General features: G+C 33.4%; 1 protein-coding gene across 3 annotated transcripts in view; it reads right to left on the minus strand.

Moving 5' to 3' along the window:
• The window catches only part of GRIA4 (glutamate ionotropic receptor AMPA type subunit 4), a 519,215-nt gene that overhangs the window by 51,150 nt on the left and 444,421 nt on the right, over window positions 1-23,644 (minus strand). For 2 of the 3 annotated variants that reach the window (XM_061202612.1, XM_061202613.1), the window contains exons 8-11: window positions 22,740-22,844; window positions 17,266-17,376; window positions 9,420-9,626; window positions 3,738-4,108 (exon numbers count right to left, since the gene is read on the minus strand). In XM_061202612.1, coding sequence (XP_061058595.1) covers window positions 3,738-4,108; window positions 9,420-9,626; window positions 17,266-17,376; window positions 22,740-22,844 — 794 coding nt within the window. Of the gene's footprint in view, window positions 1-3,737; window positions 4,109-9,419; window positions 9,627-15,896; window positions 15,930-17,265; window positions 17,377-22,739; window positions 22,845-23,644 lie in introns of those variants that run through there. The other variant, XM_061202614.1, reaches the window with a different exon arrangement.

Genomic DNA, 23,644 nt, shown 5'->3' on the forward strand with positions numbered 1-23,644 from the left:
AGAAAAACAACTAAATGAAGTGGAGATAGGCAACCTTCCAGAAAAAGAATTCAGAATAATGATAGTGAAGATGATCCAGGACCTTAGAGAAAGAATGGGGGCAAAGACTGAGAAGAGGCAAGAAATGTTTAACAAAGAACTAGAAGAATTAAGGAACAAACACCGAGAAGAATTAAAGGACAGAAAAACAGAGATGAACAATACAATAACTGAAAAGAAAAATACACTAGAAGGAATCAATAGCAGAATAACTGAGGCAGAAGAATAGATAAGTGACTTGGAAGACAGAATGGTGGAAATCACTGCCACAGAACAGAATAAAGAAAAAAGAATGAAAAGAAATGAAAACTGCCTAAGAGAACTCTGGGACAACATTAAACACACCAACATTCGCATTGTAGGGGTCCCAGAACGAGAAGAGAGAGAGAAAAGACCCAAGAAAATATCTGAAGAGATTATTTGAAAACTTCCCTAACATGGGAAAAGAAATAGCCACTCAAGTCCAGGAAGCACAGAGAGTCCCAGGCAGGAAAAACCCAAGGAGAAACATGCCAAGACACATAGTAACCAGATTGACAAGAATTAAAGACAAAGAAAAAATTTTTAAAGCAACAAGGGAAAAATGACAAATAACATACAAGGGAACCCCCATAAGGTTAACAGCTGATTTCTCAGCAAAAACTCTACAAGCCAGAAGGGAGTGACACAATATATTTAAAGTGATAAAAGGGAAGAACTTACAACCAAGATTACTCTACCCGGCAGGATCTCATTCAGATTTGATGGAGAAATCAAAAGTTTTACAGACAAGCAAAAGTTAAGAGAATTCAGCACCACCAAACCAGCTCTACAACAGATGCTAAAGGAACTTCTCTAAGTGGGAAACACAAGAAAAGAAAAGAACCTACAAAAACAAATCCAAAACAATTAAGAAAATGGTAATAGGAACATACATATCAATAATTACCTAAACGTGAATGGATTAAATGCTCCAACCAAAAGACACAGCCTTGTTGAATGGCTACAAAAACAAGAGCCATATATATGCTGTCTACAAGAGACCCATTTCAGACCTAGGGACACATACAGACTGAAGGTGAGGGGATGGAAAAAGATATTCCATGCAAATGGAAATCAAAAGCAAGCTGGAGTAGCAATACTCATATGATAAAATAGACTTTCAAATAAAGAATGTTACAAGAGACAAGGAAGGACACTACATAATGATCAAGGGATCAATCCAAGAAGAAGATATAATAATTATAAACATATATGCACCCACCATAGGAGCACCTCAATACATAAGGCAAATGTTAACAGCTATAAAAAAGGAAATCAACAATAACACAATAATAGTAGGGGGCTTTAACACCTCACTTACACCAATGGACAAATAATCCAGACAGAAAATTAATAAGGAAACACAAGTTTTAAATGACACAATTGACCAGATAGATTTAATTGATATTATAGGACATTACATCCGAAAACAGCAGATTACACTTTCTTCTCAAGTGCCCCTGGAACATTCTCCAGGATAGATCACATCTTGGGTCACAAATCAAGCCCTGATAAATTTAAGAAAATTGAAATCATATCAAGCATCTTTTCTGACCACAATGCTATGAGAGTAGAAATAAATTACAGGAAAAAAAAAACCGTAAAAATACAAACACATGGAGGCTAAACAATACATTACTAAATAACCAAGAGATCACTGAAGAAATCAAAAGCTTTTTGATAAACCACAGCAAGATCCTTTTTGACCCACCTCCTAGAGTAATGGAAATAAAAACAAAAATAAACAAATGGGACCTAATGAAACTTAAAAGCTTTTGCACAGCAAAGGAAACCATAAACAAGACGAAAACACAACCCTCAGAATGGGAGAAAATGTTTGCAAACCAATCAACGGACAAAGGATTAATCTCCAAAATATATAAACAGCTCAAGCAACTCAATATTAAAAAAACAAAGAATCCAATCAAAAAATGGGCAGAAGACCTAAATAGACATTTCTCCAAAGAAGATATACAGATGGCCAAAAGGCACATGAAAAGCTGTTCAACATCACTAATTATTAGAGAAATGAAAATCAAAACTACAGTGAGGTATCACCACACACTGATTAGAATGGGCATCATCAGAAAATCTACAAACAACAAAGTCTGGTGAGGGTGTGGAGAAAAGGGAACCCTCTTGCACTGTTGGTGGGAATGTAAATTGATACAGCCACTATGGAGAACAGTATGGAGATTCCTTAAAAAAGTAACAGTAGAATTATTATATGACTCAGCAATCCCACTACTGAGCATATACCCAGAGAAAACCATAATTCAAAAAGACACATGCACCCCAATGTTCATTGCAGCACTATTTACAATAGCCAGGTCATTGAAACAACCTAAATGCCCACTGACAAAAGAATTGATAAAGAAAATGTGGTACATATATACAGTGGAATATTACTCAGCCATAAAAAGGAATGAAATTGAGTTATTTGTAATGAGGTGGATGGACCTAGAGTTTGTCATACAGAGTAAAGTAAGTCAGAATGAGAAAAACAAATACTGTATGCTAACACATATATATAGAATCTAGAAAAAATGGTACAGATGAACCAGTTTGCAAGGCAGAAATAGAGACACAGATGTAGACAACAAACATATGGACACCAAGGGGGGAAAGCGTGCGCTGTGTGGTGGTGGTGGTAGGATGAATTGGGAGATTGGGATTGACATATGTACACTAATATGTATAAAACAGATAACTAATAAGAACCTGCTGTATAAAAAACAAATAAATAAATTTTTAAAAACCCATAAAACTATTACTTGATTTGCTTTGATTTCTTTTCATTTCATTAATTGAGGATTATTGATTCAAATTTCTATGTTATTGGAATTTAAGCACATTTATAGTGTTCCTGGTTCTTAAGGAATGCAAACTGCATTGTAGCTAAAATGTCTCTTTTTGAGAAAGTATTTCTTTAAAAATACATATATTTGCGATGCTAATATAAGTCACTATTTAAATTCAATTCTTAGCTTCTCCTGCCTTCAGCTATTTTTCTGAGAGAAATTTGGTATTGTTCTTGCAACAGGAGGTTGGCTGCATTTTTGACAAACATAACTGAAACACATCCTTATGGATATGAGCCGTGACTCCACCGATAAGGAAAACAAATATAGTATTTACATTGCTGACTCTTTGCCTACTGCTTAGCTTGTTTATGATTATTAGATAGAACAATGTATATCTGGAACCTACTATATTAACTCAGGTTTTAGGTAACTCCATGGTAGAAATCTCCATTAAGCTACATGGGATGTAAATCGAGTTCAAAATTAATTTTCAAAAGTGAACAACAAAACAACAAAAACATTTGATTTTGGAAAGGAGACAACATGAAAATAAATTCCTATTCTTAAGAATTTAGATTTAGTTTCCATCTGTAATCACTGAAAGAAATATTAATACTAAGTTATTTTTGAGCATTCTGATGGGTTCCATATGTTACTTTTCCATTGGGAAATTAATCTTTATGATGTATCCATACTTTGTGCTAATTTGGAAAAATCAGTTATGAGTATATTTAGATTAATTTGGGACTGCAAGGTTTTTCTGTGTTTCAAGCAATGCTCTGCCTCCAGGAAAAGAACATATAGAGATATGTTATGCACAATATTTAGAATTACTGTGGAATTGGTGAAGAACTTAAGGGTTTTGAAACTAACCTGGGTGAAATGTCACATCCTTGCTGCATAAAAGCACCCAGGGAAAACCAGAGGCTGTTAAAGATGCCAAACTCATTGGGAGGCTGGTCGCTGGGTCCTTCCTTTCCATCTTCTGGCTCTTCTGTGTGCCACTCATATGGACTAAATCTACTAACTAGGAACAAGACCACGCTGACACCAATGTAGGCAAAGACTATGCACATCCAAATCTCATAGGCCAGAGGATCCAAGAAGGAAAACACTCCTGGTTTAGATTTCTGAGGCTTTTTGATCATAATAGATATGCCCAAACTCATGAAGGGCTTAGAGAAGTCAATGACCTCCTCTCGGACCAAAGTGATTGTCAGAGGGGCAATAGCAATCTCTGCTTTCTATAAAAGAAAAGACACATGAAAACATGTAGGTTAATAGATTTCATGGAGCAAGTAGTACTGGATTGATCCATTCAAAGTTAACCAGTTATGTATTTATTCTACATTTTTTGGGGAATACCAACAATAAATAAGGCCAGTGATAAATACAAAGATGAACAGATTTGTTTTCATAAAATATTATATCACTTTAATTGCACAGAATATTTTTATTGGTGCTAGTAATTAGATGAGAGGAAGAGAAAAAGAGTAGACATAAGCAAAAATAACTTGAATTCAAATAACTGCCTTAGTCTTTAAGGGTCTGAGATGGCACAGAGGAGGATACTTGATAGTTTTTCCATATGGCTGAATTTCTGAATTTCTTAGCCAGAATTGCTGCTATTTTGCAGTCTTTTCTGTTTCATTTGGAATGTTGCCACTGATTCATTACTTGGCCATTCCTTAGTATTATGAATTGTGAATTTCAAACAGTCTTTTCTTTTTTATTCCTTTCCAGTTATGAGAAAACCTATCATAAAGTCTGCGTTTGTGAGATAAAAGAAAAAAATATTGTTTGACAATATTTTTTGACTCAGCACACACACACAAATCTGGAAACTGGCATTTATTTCTTCCTATTCACATACTTTGATTTCTACTTTCAATTTCTAAAAACGATTTTGGAAAACAGTGGATTCAATTCTCATATATTATTATTAATAAGACACCAGCTTCCATTTTCATTTTGTGATTCTGAGTAATTTTTCTGAGCCTTTTTCCATAACTCTAAAATGAAGACATTTTCTTTCCTGTTTACCACATTGTGTTATTGCAATTATCTGTTAAACAAATCTTAATAAAACAATAGTAAGCATTCAATGAGGGATTATGTGTCTATGCTGATTTAAATATTTGAAATGGCTTTTGACTAAACCTTCTTAAAGAGATAAACAATCTTATGTTTATCATTGTTTTATAGATGATGAAACTGAAATGCAAATGAGTTTTACACATCATAGCAGCTCTGCAATTTGAGACTGTACTTCTTCTATTAAATCATGCCATCTCTAAAATCAAATGAAATAAAGTGTGGTGAAAAAACTGTAAATTGTTACTTGATCTACAAATGAAAAAAGGTTTTTTGATTATTCATTTTAAAAGGAAAATATTTGGCATTAAAATGGAATCTGAAACACAGACATATATGTTCTTACATAGTGGCTGCCACTCTCACATTCACTCTATATCTCCTCAGGCCCCTGGATTGATACAATGGCCAGCAGCTTGATACAAAGGCAACTGGAGGGTTAGCATGGGGAATGTACTCTGGCTGTCACATTTTCCACTGGGTGACTGAGAATTAACTGCATACACTTTCAAGTGGGAATAAACTTAGTTCACATCACAAATGCCCACATATAATACAAAAGCCAGAGAATCATTGCTGAGAGGTTATTTCCCCATAGTTATTATTATCTGTATAATTTTCGTTATACAGTGATATATGAAGTAGATATAGAAAAATTAGTATATAAAAACAGAACCAGAAATTTAGGAAAATTTATCTTCATTTCCTTCACCTACTCTTATTTTTTTCTTTATATATGCCCTACTAGACATTGCTTTATGAATATTATTTTTCTTATTTTAAAATGGGATAATATAGAACACTATATTTTATAATTCATTTTCTCAAGAGAATATGATGAGCTGTTTCAACATTATTTCAACATATATAGTAAAAATAAGCTTTAATGATTGCAAATATTTTATCATGTTAAAGCATCAAAATTCACTCAATTTATTATTTTGGGGGTATTTATATTGTTTCCAGTTTTACACAATTTATAATAATGGTGGTGTGAACACCTTTGAAGACAAATCTTCACACTTACCTCTATTATTTAAAATAAATTTCTAGAAAGAGATTGCTGGTCTAAATGGTAACAATCTTTTTAATGTTCATTACATGTTTTGCCCAACTTTTCTCCAGAAAGATCATGCAAATGTCTATTGTCACCAGCACTGTGGGAAAACACCTTCGGCTTTGAACCTTGGATAACCCCTGTGTATCTTTATTCTCATCTATCTTCATCAATTTGCTAATCTCATTGTATTTATTTGAATTTTTTTTGTAAAACAAATAGCCACTTTTACTCCTTTTATGTATTACTTGTCATAATCTGCCCCATTTCCATATGGGGTATTCATTTTTTTTGCTCATTAATTTATGTGCTTTAAAATAAATATTAAAAATATTATTTTTCGTATATGTTTTTAATATTCCCCCAGTCATCAATTTTTTGTTTACATTACTTAGTTCATGGTACTTTATTGCATTATATACGTTTTAAAATTTTGTTGTAGCCATAAAAAATTATCTTTTTGTGTTTTCAGCCATTGGTTTCATGCTTAGAAAAATCCTTTTCATATCATGATTAATCTCAATCATATATTTTATTCTAGTACCTATGCTCCCTCTATAATTTATCTAGCATTTTGCATGATAATGTATTACAAAATTGTCCTGCTTTCCCAATGGGAATAAGTGAATAATGCATTCTTTCACTGATTTGAAATACCACCTTTCACATACTACATTGTTATGTGTAGTATCTTCTGAAATTTTTTATTTATACAAGTTACCACTAATGAGAGTAAGAGCCTTAAAAGTAGAGAAGCATGAAGAGAAATAAAGGAGTCTCCAACACATAAAACTAGATGCAATGGAAAGCAAACATTAGATGATAGTGTGACAGCAATGTTCAATGAGGACACATTTGAAGTTCTGAAATTTGTGATTTGAAAGAGGCCAGTGAACAGAGGATACATCTGAGTTTTCTCTGCTAACATTGGAGATGTTGTGTTTGCCTTGTTCCATTACCTCTCAGTGACTTCCAAAATTGTGAGAAATATCTCCTGTAAGAACCTGATAATATTTGGATTCTCAAAGACCTCTGGAGTAAGGCTCATGAACCAGCATTTTAACACACACCACAGGTAATTCTGGTGTTGGCAGGCCATGGAACTTGCTTTGAGAAAACAATCCCTTGGGTTAAAATATACACACACAAGTACAGCGGGGCCCAGAAGAAGGCCCTGGAGCAGTGTACCACAGAAGATCATATAATGAACTTGCTGCAGTGTGCAGGTGTGACAGGCAGAAAGGACCTGAGAGTGTCATGGAGGTTTTGAGCTTTGGGGTAACCACCTGGTGGTGTGCTGAGATTACATATGCCTGTCTCACAGATAATCTATTGCTAAAAATTACAGTAACAAAGTTTGCAAAGAATAAAGTAAAAAAAATGGATTCAAAGTTAATCATTTTGCTGGCTTTGTTGAGTATAAGAATATAGATGGAGTTTTATTTAGGGCCCTGCAAACTGGGATTTCATGTAAGTATTAGCAGTAAAAAGAAAAAAAAAGTAGTTGGGAAACAAAGACTTTGCAGACACCAGAATGGAAAATATCAAATCTGTGGAAAGTGTATGAGACATGGAAAAAGATTCCTTTTGGGAAAAAACTGGACAACTCAAGTGGCAAAGATCAGGTTATTTAAACTCTAGCAGACTGGCTGATGAATGAATAAACATTATTAACCATTATGTTATCTTCTCTCTCTGAGAACTGCCTGACTTTGGGACTTTCTGTGCCTGTGACACGAGTACTACTGATACAATTTTTCTTGTTGTTAATTATGTTACTCTCTTCATATCACCTGTTTTCATTATTTAAACAATATTCTCCCAATAAAACGTGGTCAGAACCCTTGCCAAGGGGTGAGCCTGGGCTGCCAAATTGATAAGGACTCTAGAGGAGAGATATGTAACAAATGTCTTAGAAAGTAACTCTGGTTAGTTATCCGGTCCATAATTAATTGGTAATCCAAGAATGAGTTTTTGAGATCAAATACTCAATAGTGTCTTCTGAAGGAAATGAATTAGTGTAGTTCTAACAATTAGGTTAATGTTCACATTTAAAGTCTGAAAGTTTAAAATATTACTGACGGACACATGCTTTAGGAACCCTTTCTTTTTGGGACTTAAAACTCAATATCAACCTGTTGATGAGCCCTGTGATAAAGTACTTTTTGATTTTTTAAAACTGCGAATTTTGTTTTCCTCACTTAAGGCACCTAACTAGTCAGCAGTTCTTTCAAATGAATATAAAACTAACTAATTGTTCTTTAATGCCAAACAATTTCCTCTTGCTGCTGAGGTTATAGCTACCATACTGGACTGTGTGGAGAATGTTCATTGCTTCATGGTCTGAAAAGCAGGATGCAGAATCACAAAACTATTGAATTGTGGTTCTGGCTTGGAAAGTGAGCCCCTCTATATATTTCAGTTATGCTCTAACTTGTTCTACCTTTATTCTTTCCTGGGGAAGGATGACTCTTGTGTAATTCTTTATTTTTAAAGGGGTCTTGTGAGAATTAATCAGACAGAATGTGTTTTGAAGGTGAAATTTGTGAAATATGAATTAGCTTATAGAAAATTTCATAATACATTTCAAGTGTATGTGACTTATTGGTTACTTGATGAATAGAGCTTACTGTGAGCTCTAGGTTTGGTTTCTAGACTTTGGAAATATCATACCTTCACTAGCATTTGATAACTGTTGGCTTGATTTTAACACTTTGCAGTGGAACCTGAAGAGACCGATCTCGTTCTGGTTTAGGCAGGAATGTCTACATTGAATTTGCCCTTGGCTTTCAATATATACACTCAATATCTTGTGAAGTCAAAGGGAAGGGCATGACATGCTTTCATTTGAAGCCCACTATGGAATAAATTCTAGCTTTTGTGTTTTGTTGTGTAGGAAAAAATGATGTTGTTGCATTAAGTTTAAGTTTATTGTGTTCAGCAGAGTTGTGAGAACCTCACATTATTGGTGAATACTTTAATATATGTTAAAATAGTTTACTGATCGCTTCACCAATAACTTAAAAGATATTTACCAGTAAATACAACCAACAGGGATATAAATAACTCTCAAAATAGTTCTCAAAACAACATGTCTATATTATAGCAGCATCAGGCTTAAGAGAATAATCATGGCAGATACTGAAGTCAGTGTTTTTTTTTTATAAAATAGGACATTGTATTCTGAATTTTTATCTTTTTGAAGTTATCAAGTATTAGTTTCTCCCATTGTTTGGAAATTGCATTATTAATGAAATAGAGAAACATTTGACATCATATATGCTTCTTTGAATGTAACTGCAAATTTAAAAGACAACAGTAGACATTTAAAAATTGATATGTGCCCACATGAAAAAAAGCTTCAGGTTTATGTAAGTAAATTTTCAATAGATTGATTTGCTTACCCCATAAACAAGTTCCCCTACCATCCCATTCCAGATTTTTGTGTCTGCATCCCTTGCTCCATATTTTCCATCAGGGACAATGGCAATTTTATACTTGATACCAATATGTTTTGCAATTTCAGATGCCAAATCTACACAGTATCCTTCATACTTGTCATTTCCTTCAAACATTTCATGATTTTTCTTGTACATAACATATGGGGATTCCTATAATGAGAGAAGTAGAACTGTAAGGGAGAAATTATAAAACATTCAAAAATTTTATGTAACTTTTCAGTTTCAGAATTTAACAAAATATTATATTTAGTATTAGTACACCCACTGATTTTGTGTGGCAAGAAATTGATAGTAAAACAGATGAATGTATAAATGTGCTTAGAAGTATATTAAGTTGCTTTACATTGGATACTAAAAATTAAATCTTTAAAATAATTTTCTCTTGAGTGATTATTACATACCTGTGACTGTGATAGGAAAAATATACATTAATAATAGACTAGAGAAGCATAAATTATCATCTATGGCAATGAAATTACTATTTCCAAAGTATCTCATGACCTGAAGACTATTTAGGAGTCAGCTTCGTGTAATAAAAGACTCATTCAAAGTCATAGTTCTCTGTATTCTGCATCTTATTTAGCCACTTTCAACTGAGACTTTCTTTAGGAAAAGAGCTGTATCATTTTTCTTTGGTCTCTAGCATTTAGCAATATGCCTTTCTCAGAGCAGGCATTATTAGCAAGTTCAAAGAAGAAATGAATTAGTAGTTTTTAAAATTTTATATACTAATTTACATTAAATTGGCTTTCCTAAAATTGTCCTATATTTTGGCTTTAATTAGGGCTGTGTTCCATGAATTTTTATTCTATTATAAAATATGTTTCCAATGGAAGCTAATAATTTTTCCCCAATTGTGACAATCACACACTTCAAGTAATATTCCCATTTAGTTTCGGAAGCAAGTAAGACAAAATAGCATGAAGAATTATTGTGAAAATCCTTATAAAATGAAAAAGATTACTGTTAACTAATAATAACTGAACAGTTTTCAGTACACATACACACACACACACACACACACCTCTAAACCAAACCATTTAAAGTCTGTGAAACTAAAGAGACATGTTAGCAAAAAAGCACTTGATTTTATAAATAAAACCTAATGCCACCAACTAAAAGATAGGCCTGGCGAACATGCAGTACATACAGAACTCCTGGTCACACTTCAGATTTTTTAATCATTTACAGACAATGAGTGACTACTTTTGATGACAGTGTCATTGAAGTAATGATTTATATTTTATAAAACTATACTGTGGCATTTAGTAATTTTAATATGAATCTTTTCTTTTCTCCCAGAAATCTGTACTTGGGAAAGTTGAACTTGCTCTTAAAACTCTGGATTAGAAGGTAATTTACTTTGTATTACATGGCAGTCTACGCTAATTCTGATTTTGTTTTTAAGTACTTTGTAAATGTAGAAACTATTTCTAAAAACTTAAAACTGTACATTACATGATATATGATTTTCTCATAGAGATGCCTAAATAACTCTATTGTGGGAAATTGTATAGCATTGCTCCTTGTATTGTTTTCTTAAATCCTGCCTTAGGTAGACACGGCCAAGTGACCCAGAAGTCTCTCACTTCTTCCTTGAATTTGATGAATATTCTAACACTGGACTTGGGTACAGAACGTTTCTCCACCTACAAAATAAAGGCAGCTAACTGTCTCTTTAGATAGATGAAAATTATTTGTTAACTTACAGAAAACATTCTCCAAATATGAAGCATTTTGCAAATTATGAATGTGGTTATGAAAATTGGTGAGTTGTTGCAATGCATTGTTAATTTCTAAGCTATGCTATGGAATATTAGTAGTTAAAATGAACTAATCCTTTCATTTTTTCTTGATTAAAATATGGAAGAATATATATAAAAAAGCAAGAATCACACACTTGCAAAATGCTTAACATTCTAATTGAAATGGCTGTTAGTATAACAAACTTGAGAGGTTTTCAAAAGGAATATTGCTAAGGTTCACATTTGGTACTAAGGTTGATAAATTCTAAAGTGTCTGAAATATTTGAACACATGAATTTTAGCCCTCAAATATGTATACTACAATATTAGCTTGTGTACAGAAGTTTCTCTAGCTAGTATTATCATCTAATTTGCAAAATCCCCTCTACATTATATAGTGAACAATTTGCTTCATTCAAAGCTGCATTTTTAGTATTTACTTAAACATTTGTTAAACACCCACTGTGTGCCAGGCAGCTTGTTGGGAACTAGGGGTACACAAATAAATAAAATATCCCCTTCGTTCTCTTGTGATTAAGGTTAAATTCTTTGTAATAAAGGTAAAGGAGTGAGAGTGGTGGGGGGCAATAATAAAAAATAGTAGTAAAAAATAATATTAGCCCTCACTTATTTAGTGCTTACTCTGTGTCAGGTACAGAGTTCTAAGTTCTTAATTGTTCTTTAATTGTGCTCTTTTATTTACTTTTCACACTGCCATTTTGAGGTAGGCATTTCCCATTTTGCAGATGGAAAATTTAAGCTTAGACAGGTTCAACAAATTGCTCAATTTCACAGAACTAGCAAGAGTGAGAGTTGAACCTATATTTTGAAATATCTGGACATTTTTGAAGCTATTGTTGCATCTGTCAAAATATATGCAACCATTTGAGATTTCATATGATTTAACAAGCAAGGTGACAAGATTAAATAAATGAATTTCTATATTTTTAGTGAATGAAATTCTCTATATGAAATCTTGAGTAAACAATGTAGATAAAACCTTTCCATATTTCTTCATGGTGTCTGGTACTCAATAAATATAAGGCATTCAATAAATATAAAGATCTCCTGGTCTATCACTACTTCCTAAATAAGAATATCACGGAAAAGTAATTGTATTAGAACTTCTTATTCAGATCTTCAAAAGGAAAGTAAATATTGACAAGTTCCAGGTCACCTCTTCTGAAACAGGTATATGTATATATAAATACAAATTTATTTAGTGTTTTCATGTTTTTCAGTTTCCTTTTTGGATAGCAGGGGACCATCAGGTCTTTGTTTTCCTGACAAATGAACCAACAAAGGCTAGAGAAACCTTCAGCTTACTGAAGATGTTGATTAGAAATTTAGCTAGGCTTTTTGCACAAACAAGGGCATGCATAATTGTTGATTCAGATATAGGTGCATGCAAGTTAAGAGAAATAAGGTGATCACACTCAGGAAGATGGAAGAACAAAGGGAGAGAATTGCTAGGCATTTCTTGCATGAAACCTCTCATAGTTGCTCAGCTCTTCCCAATTTCTTTGAGTGTGTCTCATTTTCCTTTTCTTTCACATCAAATCCAAATTAGCAGCAAATCCTCAACACTTTCCCAACCTCTTCATTTGCCCCATCCTGAATCTGACAATTTATCCACAAGTAGCCCTTCAAACACTGCATACTTGAGGAGATTCAATACAAAGTTTGGGGGCTACTACAGGTGAAGAAAATATCAAGTCTTTTCAATATAATAAAAAATGAGTTATAGCCAATCATTGAGGGGTATTTGTGGACCGTTTTTGATATGCAACCTTATGGAACCCCAGGTGTTCAACTGTGAATAAAAATGGAATATAACCTACCATCTTTGTTATCAACTACTTTGTTCTGTGGGACGATAATTCCTTAGAAGTTATTTGAAATGCATTACTTCTTAGTGACTATGAGTTTATTACCACAATTTCCATAATGCCTAGTGTTCTACATCTGCTCTGCAATTTCAGGAAAGAAATCAATCTCCGTTTAAAGCTACTACATTAGGGCTTGCTTATGAAAATGTTTGTGTAAATGAATTAAGATGATTTTCAATCAATAAAGTATCATTTTGCTATTGAGGAAATTCTTGTTTGTATTTAGCAAAAGTAAAACTGTTGAAGTATATATATTTATTAGAAAAGCTTTAAGATTTTCTAAACATCACAAATATAATCATTAAAATTGTTACTTGAAAACAGTTAAAATAATAAAATCAGTAGCATCAACAGAAGTTATTTGCTATGTGGATATTTGTTTTTCTCCAAAGATCTTAATGTAGATAATTTATCCCATGTGTAAAATTCTTAAAAGTGAATATTAAAATGTTATTATTCAATACATAAAAAATGAGTAAATTTAATGGTGGCACAGTTTTAAACTTATTAAAAATAACTTATTTAAAAACATTGAGTTATAAGCTCTTTGGAAGCAGGTGTATGTATGGGGAAGATTAATATCTGGTACAAGGAAGAAAATAAAAATATCTGTATTTTCTGTATCGATATATACATATATGTGTATATAAATATGCATGTGTATATTGTATACACACATGCATCTATGTATAGTGCATTTACAAAATTCTACATAGAGAAGATAAAATATCAAACCACTCATAAAAAGTATAAAAAATATTCCTGGAAGGACTAAGTGGTATAAGTAAAATTGCTTTAAGGTTTATAATGTAATTCTGAGTCTACGGTGAATAAATTTGGATTTTATGGAAAAATTTCTAAAAGGATTGTTATGTTCCTATGATGGCAAGAAATACATTCTTAATTTAGTAATGCATCTTCAGCCTCTTTTACCTTCAGTGGTAAAGATTTGGGGAAAAATGGGCTTGGCTGAAATATAACTGCATCATCTCTCCTTTTCCAGAGAGTTCAGCCAAAGAAAGTAGTGAGATTACAGAAGAAATCACCACTACGACGTCTACTGCAAACTGCCTTTTCCTCAATTGCTGCACTTACCCAAACCACATGGCACAGATTTGGCTTCCTTAGGTTGTTTATTTTGAATGTAAAATGTTAAATCAGTATGGTCACAGTCTCGTAAATTTTACAAATTTTATAAAATTTTTAGTCACTAAGACTTAAAGAGAAAAAATGATGAGCATCTGAATCTAAAACTTTAGACCTTTCAACTTTGTAGTCATGATTCTCATGTGATGATATTTTCGATTTTACTTTTATTTAGATTTAGTTAAGTTATATTCAGTATGACTATATTCAGGAAGAATACATTAGTCATTAAAATGAAGATCACATGTAGATATAAAACAAATAGATTTCAGAAATTCAAAAAGCTAAAGACACTTTTAATTTAAGAATGATATCTACTATACTTATTTATCATGTTTCTTGTCTGCTTTCTCTCACTAGAATGAAAGTTCAATTGAGAGTGCAGGATTTTTGTCTGTTTTGTTGGCTATCATATCCCCGGGCTTATAACTGTGCCTAGCAAATAGCAGACGCTTAATAAATATTTATGAATGAATAAATGAATTTCTCAATCAACTTTATTTAACAATACCATATACTATTACAGTGTATCAACATGTAAATAACAATATACACAAAGGAAAAACAAACGGGAGAACAGCAAGGCCATATCAATTTCGATCAAAATGAGTGAGTTCCAGTGTCGCAACACTCTCAGCCTTCTTTTGTGTCTAGATATCTGTCTTGCACATAGTGTAATGTCTAACCAATTCCATTGCTGTTGGAAGTTTTCAACTGAATTTGAGGGGTTATTATACACTGGTGCCAATATCTCATTCATTTATAAGGAAGAATATTTCTTTCAAAATGAATGAGATGATGGAGATGTCATAGGTCCTGGAATACCATTTTCAACAAAAGCAAATACAAGGAAGGATTCTAGCATTTTTTTTTTTTGAATTATTGAAGTTGCAAAGGTCAGAGGCATTATTTATATGGAGACTACATTTTTATACAAAAGACATATACTAGTATTGCACTATTTTGATTGCAAAAATATTGGTGATATCACTGTCAAAGAACAGATAACTTTACAGAATAGTCGTTATGTATATAGGAAACAATTGGATTCTTCAGTAATTTTTACTTATTTTTTGACAGCATGCTTCCTGAAAAATAGCCATGCTTGAAAAACTAATTCAGTATTTTGGTTTTAAGAATTATATCTCCAGCTCCTTTAATAACAGAAAAAAAGGAGATTCTCTACATTATATCTATAATGCACATCAAAACACTTTATTTCACATATAACAGGCAAAATTTCAAAAATCTTTAAAGAAAACAACTATGTGTATTCAGAAAAGAAGGACGCAAATTCACAGATATTTACTTTTAGAAAATCTATGCTTGGAATTAGAAGTATTATAATTCCATCATTTACATACAATGACCTCATTTCCAGATATGGGAATGGATACATCAGAATTAAGCGACTCTTTTTCAACATCTATTTTCTTGAAAAAGATGAGGATTAATTCTTCTTTTGTTCTAGTATCTCAGTGAAGTCACAGAACTTAAAAACTTTTTTTTCTGGTAGTCCAGAGTTGGTCATCCAAGAAGAATCCCACATGAAAAATTAGCTTAAATTTACTACACAGGAGAACAAGACTTGAGCTTTAGTTAGGAATGGTCGAACAGCGTGGAGCTCATTTCTTTCTTGATCAATTCCTTAAAATAGGATTCTTCATCAGAGGCTGAAAAGAGGAGGACTGAACTGAAGTATGACTTTCCATTACGGTCTTTTTTAGGAATGTATATATATATGTATATTATATATATACATACATATATATATTTAAGTCCCATGAAAATATTACACAATTAAGTTAGAAGATATATATTTTGCATTCTTACACAAAAACTGTTGTTGGTTGGTTTGCATTCTAAAATTATAAACTTCCAACTAAGTCTTGGCAGATTAACATTAAGTTGCTAGCTGGTGATGCAACACTGATAAAATTAACTGCAACATTATGAAAGCTTTTCTCTGGCATTTTCATGCTTTGACCTCCATGTCAAAATTTTGGAAATAATTTGACATTACTAAAAGCATAAAATTAAAATTACACAAGCTAAAAACTAAATTACATAAAATACTTCCACTTTATTTAGAGTAAGGGCTTCAAAAGTAGTTAAAAAATATGTTCTGCCTAACGAGACAGTGAGCTGAGGATATATAACTTTAAATTAGATAGAAAAGATTACCGATTGTTGATCTCCTTTGACTAGCATTGACTCTAAAGCATGTTTGAATTTAGAAGAGAAAAATATGAGGCATCATATTATTTAAAAGATAAGTTCACGAGAATCTCTTTGAAAAAGCAGCCTTAAAATTTAGAGTATTTTTCATTTTATGATGTGACCGAATGAATATCATTTTTCTTAATTCCTAGGAGAAGTCCAATACATTTTATTGTGTATTTGTCACAGGTCAATGAGAAAAATAATCGGTATAAAAACCCCTTTATGCATTAAAAATAAATATAAAATAAATTTATTTCTAAAGCATAGTTGTGTAAAACATACTCATTAAAATCTTCACATTCATAACTCCACTATTATAAACAGACAATGCAAATCATTATTAAATGAATAAACTACCTGAAAATTATAATTTTAAACACTATTAACTATTATTACATTGGTGTTTTAAAAACATAATAACAACAATGATATGATGTTTACTACTGGATATTTTTATGTGATTAGTTGTTGATCTTTTTCATGTTTATTCTTTTGTCCTTTGAAATCTTAGCATTTCATACATTTCCAACTAGAGAGCTTCAATTTTTAACATCTGAGCATTTTTCCAAGAACAACAATGCAACAAAAGATAATACAAATAAGAGTACTAAATGTACTCAAAGTTCAAGACAAACTTATTTAAAGCCTCGATAGACTTTTGTGGATCAGAACACCCATGCCACCATCACTAAGATGCAGCTTTCATCCTCCTTGTTCACTGTAGCTGGGGAATTAAAATTGCCTGTGGACAAAATGGAACATCATAAAGCACAGACCAAAACTTACCATAATAGTGGTTACAACGACTGTTCTGTTCTCAATAGCTGCTGTGTCATTGCCAAGAGTGGGCATATCTTGAATTAAGACTAATTTATCCATATCATTCCAGTACCCAACCTGCCAAATACAGAAAATTCTTGAAAACACATTTTAGAAGAGTTTTCTTTAGTTCTTATCAGAGCAATGAGAGGTATTAATAAGTAAGCAAACAAAACAAATTTATAAAGCACACAGTAATGTGTTTGGAAGTTTTCTTAATTGATAATGAGCCAGTTTTCCTGATGTTAATGATACTGCCTGGTTATACATTTGACAACTTTGCAATTTACAATCATGGAGTAGCCAAGACATTGGGAATGGATAGGTTCAAAAAAGAAGGTGGATACAGATGGAATACCATTTGTGCTGATCCTCTTGTAGTGAGATTGATTGGCACCTTCTGTAATTAATTTACATGATTTTATCAATAATGTTACAGGTTTTATGGTAAAGGGAATAGTCAGATTTACATAGGGTATACATACAAGATGTTTTCAAGAAAAAAGACTTGTGTATTTTTAAAGCAATATAGAAATAGTTTTTGGTTTCACATAACCTAGCCACTAGTCTCACCATTTTTAAATGCTAAATACATCAGATGTTAATATTAATGATTACTTAATATTTTCACTTTTGAAATTTTTAAATTTTTTCATTTTAAATCCTTATATTACTTCTCATTTAGATGTGGAACAAACGCCTTTCCATAAAATACATGAAGTAATTAGTTAAACACTTTACAATGTAACTAAGTGGGGTCCTAAAGGAAATTTAAGGTCCTTTTTATCATACAGACCATTAAGTAATACTAATGGCTACCATTTCTTGCCTGCTTGCTCTCTGGCAGACACTATAATGAATGCTGTTTAAAAAATATATGCATCTTAAAGTTTATACACACAGCAAATGTAAAGGTAGGTGCAATTACAAGTCCATATACTTTACTATTATGCTACATAAACTCCCAAAATGGGTGTTTGTTTAATGCTTGCCAAACTTCTTTCTTGAATTTCTGGATGCAGTTGATAAAACTCATATTTCCAATAAAATATATGTAATTGCTCACTGGTCTGTAATCGCTATTTGTCCCAATATGTTTTGAAAGTCTCTCTTGCTTCCTCCAAGTTCTTAACTGTCATGTTTGTATTTGTGAACATTTTAAAATAAAGTAAGCATTAGCATATCAGAAAGAGACACTATATTATTCACAAATTTCAATAACAGAATAGACATAAAAAAGAATTTTCATTAATATGGTTTGCTATATTGCTTAGTTTGATCCAAAATTATGAGTATAAATCAATTCAGCAATTATTTTCAATTGCCCATATGAATTTATTTATAGCTAACATTTATTTAATAAGTCAGTGAAAAATTTAATTAAAACAAAACAAGTATGACTTTGAGACCTATCCTCTCTTCAATTCCTACATGTACTTAAAAAATAACTTAAAAAACATAGTTGCTTCCTGTTAGTTTTCCTTTCCACATGACAGTTATACAACATAAAAATAGGTTTCACAGTTTAGTACTCCGTTAAGATGCAGCCACCTTCCAGATCTCAGCGGCCCATTTTCTGGGAAAGCAATTTTTCTTTATTAATGAGTTCCCATAACAGAAAAACTACAGATCTGGGACACATTCTGGAGAGTCTTCGGATGTTGACAAGACCTTCACATTTTGCAGTTAAGAACAACCTGTGGGTTCAGGACTATCTCTCCCCACCCAAAGATAAATGATTTAGAAGTACTGGCAAATTAAAATAATAAGCAAAATTTTACCCAGCTGTATCTATTTGCCTTATATCTACTTGAAATTCTGGTGAAAAAGAAAACCATGGTTTGTGATATGGAGCCATGGTTTATGCATAGATCTCATGTGGGCCATGGACTTTTTGGGAAGTAGGACAGTATGGGGTGAACAGTGATATAAGGGTCACTTCTTAAAGAAAGGAATATTAAAGTTTGTACCTAGAACTTCACATGAGATAGAGTTTTTCTCTCTAATTTTTCACAACATTTTATAATTTACTAGGGACACTTCCCATGCCTGATCTCATTTAATTAGACAGGGAAAGAGGCACTTTTTTCCTAGAGACAGAAACTCGGTGAAAAATAGTTTTGTAATGTTAAAGCAAAAATATGGAAGCATTTAAATTGCTAAACTGACAGGAAATGTCAGGGAAGTATTTGTCTTTTTTGGATTCCTAAAGGTGAATTGTGCACAAATATAACCATAATATAATATATGAGTAAATATCTCCATATTTATGGTGGACTTTGCCTGCAATGTAGGGATTGTGTAGAGATTGAGGGGCTATGAGAAGCCTCTGTTCTACTCAAAGTTCGTTCCTGGGAGAGCTGATTTGACCAGACCTGTCCTGAAAGATATGGCTTAATTCTCATACTAACCCTCAAGGGAAAAGTTATGGGCCCTGGGACTGATAATATTTTGTAGCAGTTAAGAGAGTAGCTTTGAAGCTAGATGAGCCTTAGTCTCCACCCCAGCTCCATCTCTTTCTAGTTTAACATCCCTAAGCAGGTTACTTAGTTTCTCTGAGCCTTACTTTTCTCTTCTATAAAATGAGAAAATTACATCTTACTTTCAGGTTGCTGTAAGGATTAAATATTAAAATGCACATCAATTTCCCTTTACTGTGTCTGGTGTATAACCTGCTCTCAATAAATACGATTTTTATGATTAAGAATTCCTGAAACCATGCAAGCCTGGTTTTAGAGCATTCTTGAGAGATCACTGGAATGGCAAGAAGATTCCACCATACTTAGGAGCTGAGACTGCAGAAAGAGCTTTGTGGCTTCTGCTTAATGAGACTCTCACTCAGTTTCCCTGTTACGGAAGTCAGACAAACTGATGGGTTAACTCTCTGATTTATTTTCAAAGACAGCTCTCTTACTGGCAAGTGTTCAATTTAAAAGAATGGTTGCTCGCTTTTCAGACGTATTGCCAAGTCTCACCAGCAGAGTGTTTCTCATGGTAGTTCATTTTTAAGTTTAATATTCCTGACAGAGTGCCCAAGAAAAACAAAGATGGATGCGTCTACACCATTTCACACTTCATATTTCTTTTTAAGAGTCTTAGACAAATGTCAGCTGAGTGTGAAGATGTACTGTTCATCACTTTTCCAACTTATTCTTTAACCTTCCCCTCTAAACACCTTAATTTTTGTTACCATCATTTTTCAATAGGCCATGAAAAGATTCAGTGCTGTAAATAGCCCACTTGATGTTACCACTAGTTACCACCAGCTTCCTTTTTCCATTATTCTTTCTTTTATAAAGAGATCATTTTACTTTTTGTACTTACTGTTTTGTGAAATATGGAATTGTCTTTTGCATTTTAGAAATGTTCTACTTAAATGGCTAATTTTGCAGAGTCTGGTTTGTGGCAGGCTGGTCACTAGTTAGCCAGTGTTTTTAAGGGCTTATGGAATATTCTGTCTGCTCCACAGCTAGCAGAGGGACTTTGCTTAGAATGGGCTTCTTTCTTTCTTGTTGCTGGCTGTGTGCTGACAGAGTGGGTAAAATTGGTGTTTACATGGAACCTCCTAAATTTCTTTTTGGGAGCATGTCAGTCCCTTTCTTCGGGTAGTACCCTTAAAAGAGCCCATCATACAGCTTGGCTTTCAAGCTGTTATTCCATCTCCTGCCCTTACCTGATCTGGATCAAATAGGCTCCTGCCTACCCTGTATTAGCTGGCAGCCTGCACTAAAGGAGATGCCACTAAAAGGCTGAAAAGCTAGAGATGGTTTGCATGGAAGCTCTAAATCTCTCCTCACACATATGCAGAAGCACATGCTATGACAGAATGGAGCAAAACACATCTTGGAAAGACTTTGCCATCTTCCATGTATGACTTTAATTATCCTGCCTCCAGCCTGTGCTCGGGTTCTTGCCTCTACCATTTCTACCTATCCAAACTAACTTCATGACTAACTTTAAATCTCCCCCATGTAGCCTTCTTTGATTTGTTTTCCTCCACCTGGAAGTCATCTCTTCCTCTTTAGACTTTCCACACGCTTTCTCTTTAACTGTCGTATGGAACTTACTATATTCTATGCTACTAGAAAATAAACTCCTTTAGAGCAGAGTCTACTCAGGCAGGGTACTGGGTAGAAAGGTTCTGGAGTCAGACATATCTGAAATAAAAATCTTTGTTTTCTCACTTGTAGGCCTTAGACAAGTAACCATAGCCTATTGCACTGTAACTTTCTCACTAGAAAAAGGGAGATAATAGTACTCCGTTACAGGCTTATTGTGAGGATTAAATTACACCAAGTCCAGTGGCTGGGACATAACAGGCATTTCATAAATTGTAACTATCTTTATTATACTAACAAAGGAAAGTATATTTGGGAAAGTTTTTTTAAACAGCCAAGTGTTGAAACAAATAGATTTTTTAGATTAGGTAAGTTGAGCATGTCTTTCCTTGAGCATCCTAGCTAATGCTAGAGAAAAGAATGTTAAAAGATTATATGTGTTAAGTATAAAATGTTTATAGCCAATTACTGTGGTGGAATTGTATTGTTCCATTATATAAAGTACTTTTTGGACATTGGGAAAACTATGCTTAGTCACATCATAAGAAGACTAGCAGAGTTACCTTCTGAATCCAAAAGTCTTTCATCAGCAGCTTCCTGAACAACCTCCCTGGTTCCTCAGTTGATGTTCTTAGGAGTTTCTCTCCCTCTTCAACCTAACAATAATCTTAACAATATTATCTTCCATCTCCTCTTTTCTTTGCTCATTTGAATGTTTACTTGCTTACTTCAGGAACATTTAGCTTGTTCTAAATATGCCCATCCATTAGAAGTAGTCTTCTTTGTTCTCTCTCTAATAGTTTCATAAATGACTACATGGAAGTGAGTAAGTCTCTTACCTACATTGTGTGCTTTCCTGAAGAGTACATTATGGGTTCTGTGGGATTTTTTTGCTAAGCCTTTAAAAAAATTGCTTCTATTTTGGATAAAGGATATAAACAGCATGTAAATTAGTTCATTTCAGCTTTGGTACACCACTAAATATCAGTCATAGAACACAAGAATTTATTTCAGCATGAATTATCAAGAAAGTATTATTTGTAAGCGCAGTTGACCCTTAATCAACACAGGTTTGAACTGCTCAGGTCCACTTTTACACGGATTCTTTTCATAGTAAATACTACAGTACTATACGATCTGTGGTTGGTTGAATCCTTGGATGTGGAACTGAAGCTATGGAGGAACCACATATATGGACGGCCCACTAAAATTTAGACCTGGATTTTTGGCTGCGTGGAGGGTCAGAGACCCTAGCTCCCACTTTGTTCAAGGGTCAACCATATTCACAATTTTTAAAAAATGTAGACTATTCAGCTACATTTCACCTATAAGGCTTTAAAAATGTCAAATGAAAACTAAGAAAACAGTTGAAGTGTGGCTCACCTTTCTAGGTCCTGTGCTCTTTAGCTCAAACACATCCATTGTGTAATTGACCCTACGTCCATAGTGGTCAAACTGAACATTCCCTGTCAGCCCTTGAATTTGAACCTATGAATGAAAAAGAAAATCCACACATGTAATCACTTGCCATTTTAATTACAGAAATCTTGACTTCATCTGCTAGGCTTATGACTACACATGGGTATGGAACTATAAATTATAAGCAACTCACTAAAAAACCACGGGGTATTTGAGCTACTGGGATAGAATCTGAAAGAGGAATATCAAAGTAATATATAACCAATTCTGTTATGTATTTGGAAGATGAACATGTTTTATTTATTTTTTATGATGAAGTTCCCATTGTAACTAACAAAATACTTCCTTGATATTGAAATATTGTTTATAGGAATGGAAATATGGTTTGTTTTGTAGTTACTTTTCTGTTTTATCTGCATATCCACATAACAGATTAAATAGCCCTGATAACCACATCATATCATATTTCTCCTCGCTAATATTAAAATTAAGATATAAGAAATCCAGAAGGACTCGGGGCAAAATGGCGGAAGAGTAAGACACGGAGATCACCTTCCTTCCCACAGATACATTAGAAATACATCTACACGTGGAACTGCTCCTACAGAACACCCACTGAACGCTGGCAGAAGACGTCAGACCTTCCAAAAGGCAAGAAACTCCCCACGTACTTGGGTAGGGCAAAAGAAAAAGAAATAACAGAGACTAAAGAATAGGGATGGGACCTGCACCAGTGGGAGGGAGCTGTGAAGGAGGAAAGGTTTCCACACATTAGGAAGCCCCTTCGCGGGCGGAGACTGCGGGTGGCAGAGGGGGGAAGCTTCGGAGCCACGGAGGAGAGCGCAGCCATAGGGGTGCGGAGGGCAAAG

The sequence above is a fragment of the Eubalaena glacialis genome, chromosome 10 (genome assembly GCF_028564815.1).
Source record: "Eubalaena glacialis isolate mEubGla1 chromosome 10, mEubGla1.1.hap2.+ XY, whole genome shotgun sequence".
Lineage (NCBI taxonomy): Eukaryota > Metazoa > Chordata > Mammalia > Artiodactyla > Balaenidae > Eubalaena > Eubalaena glacialis.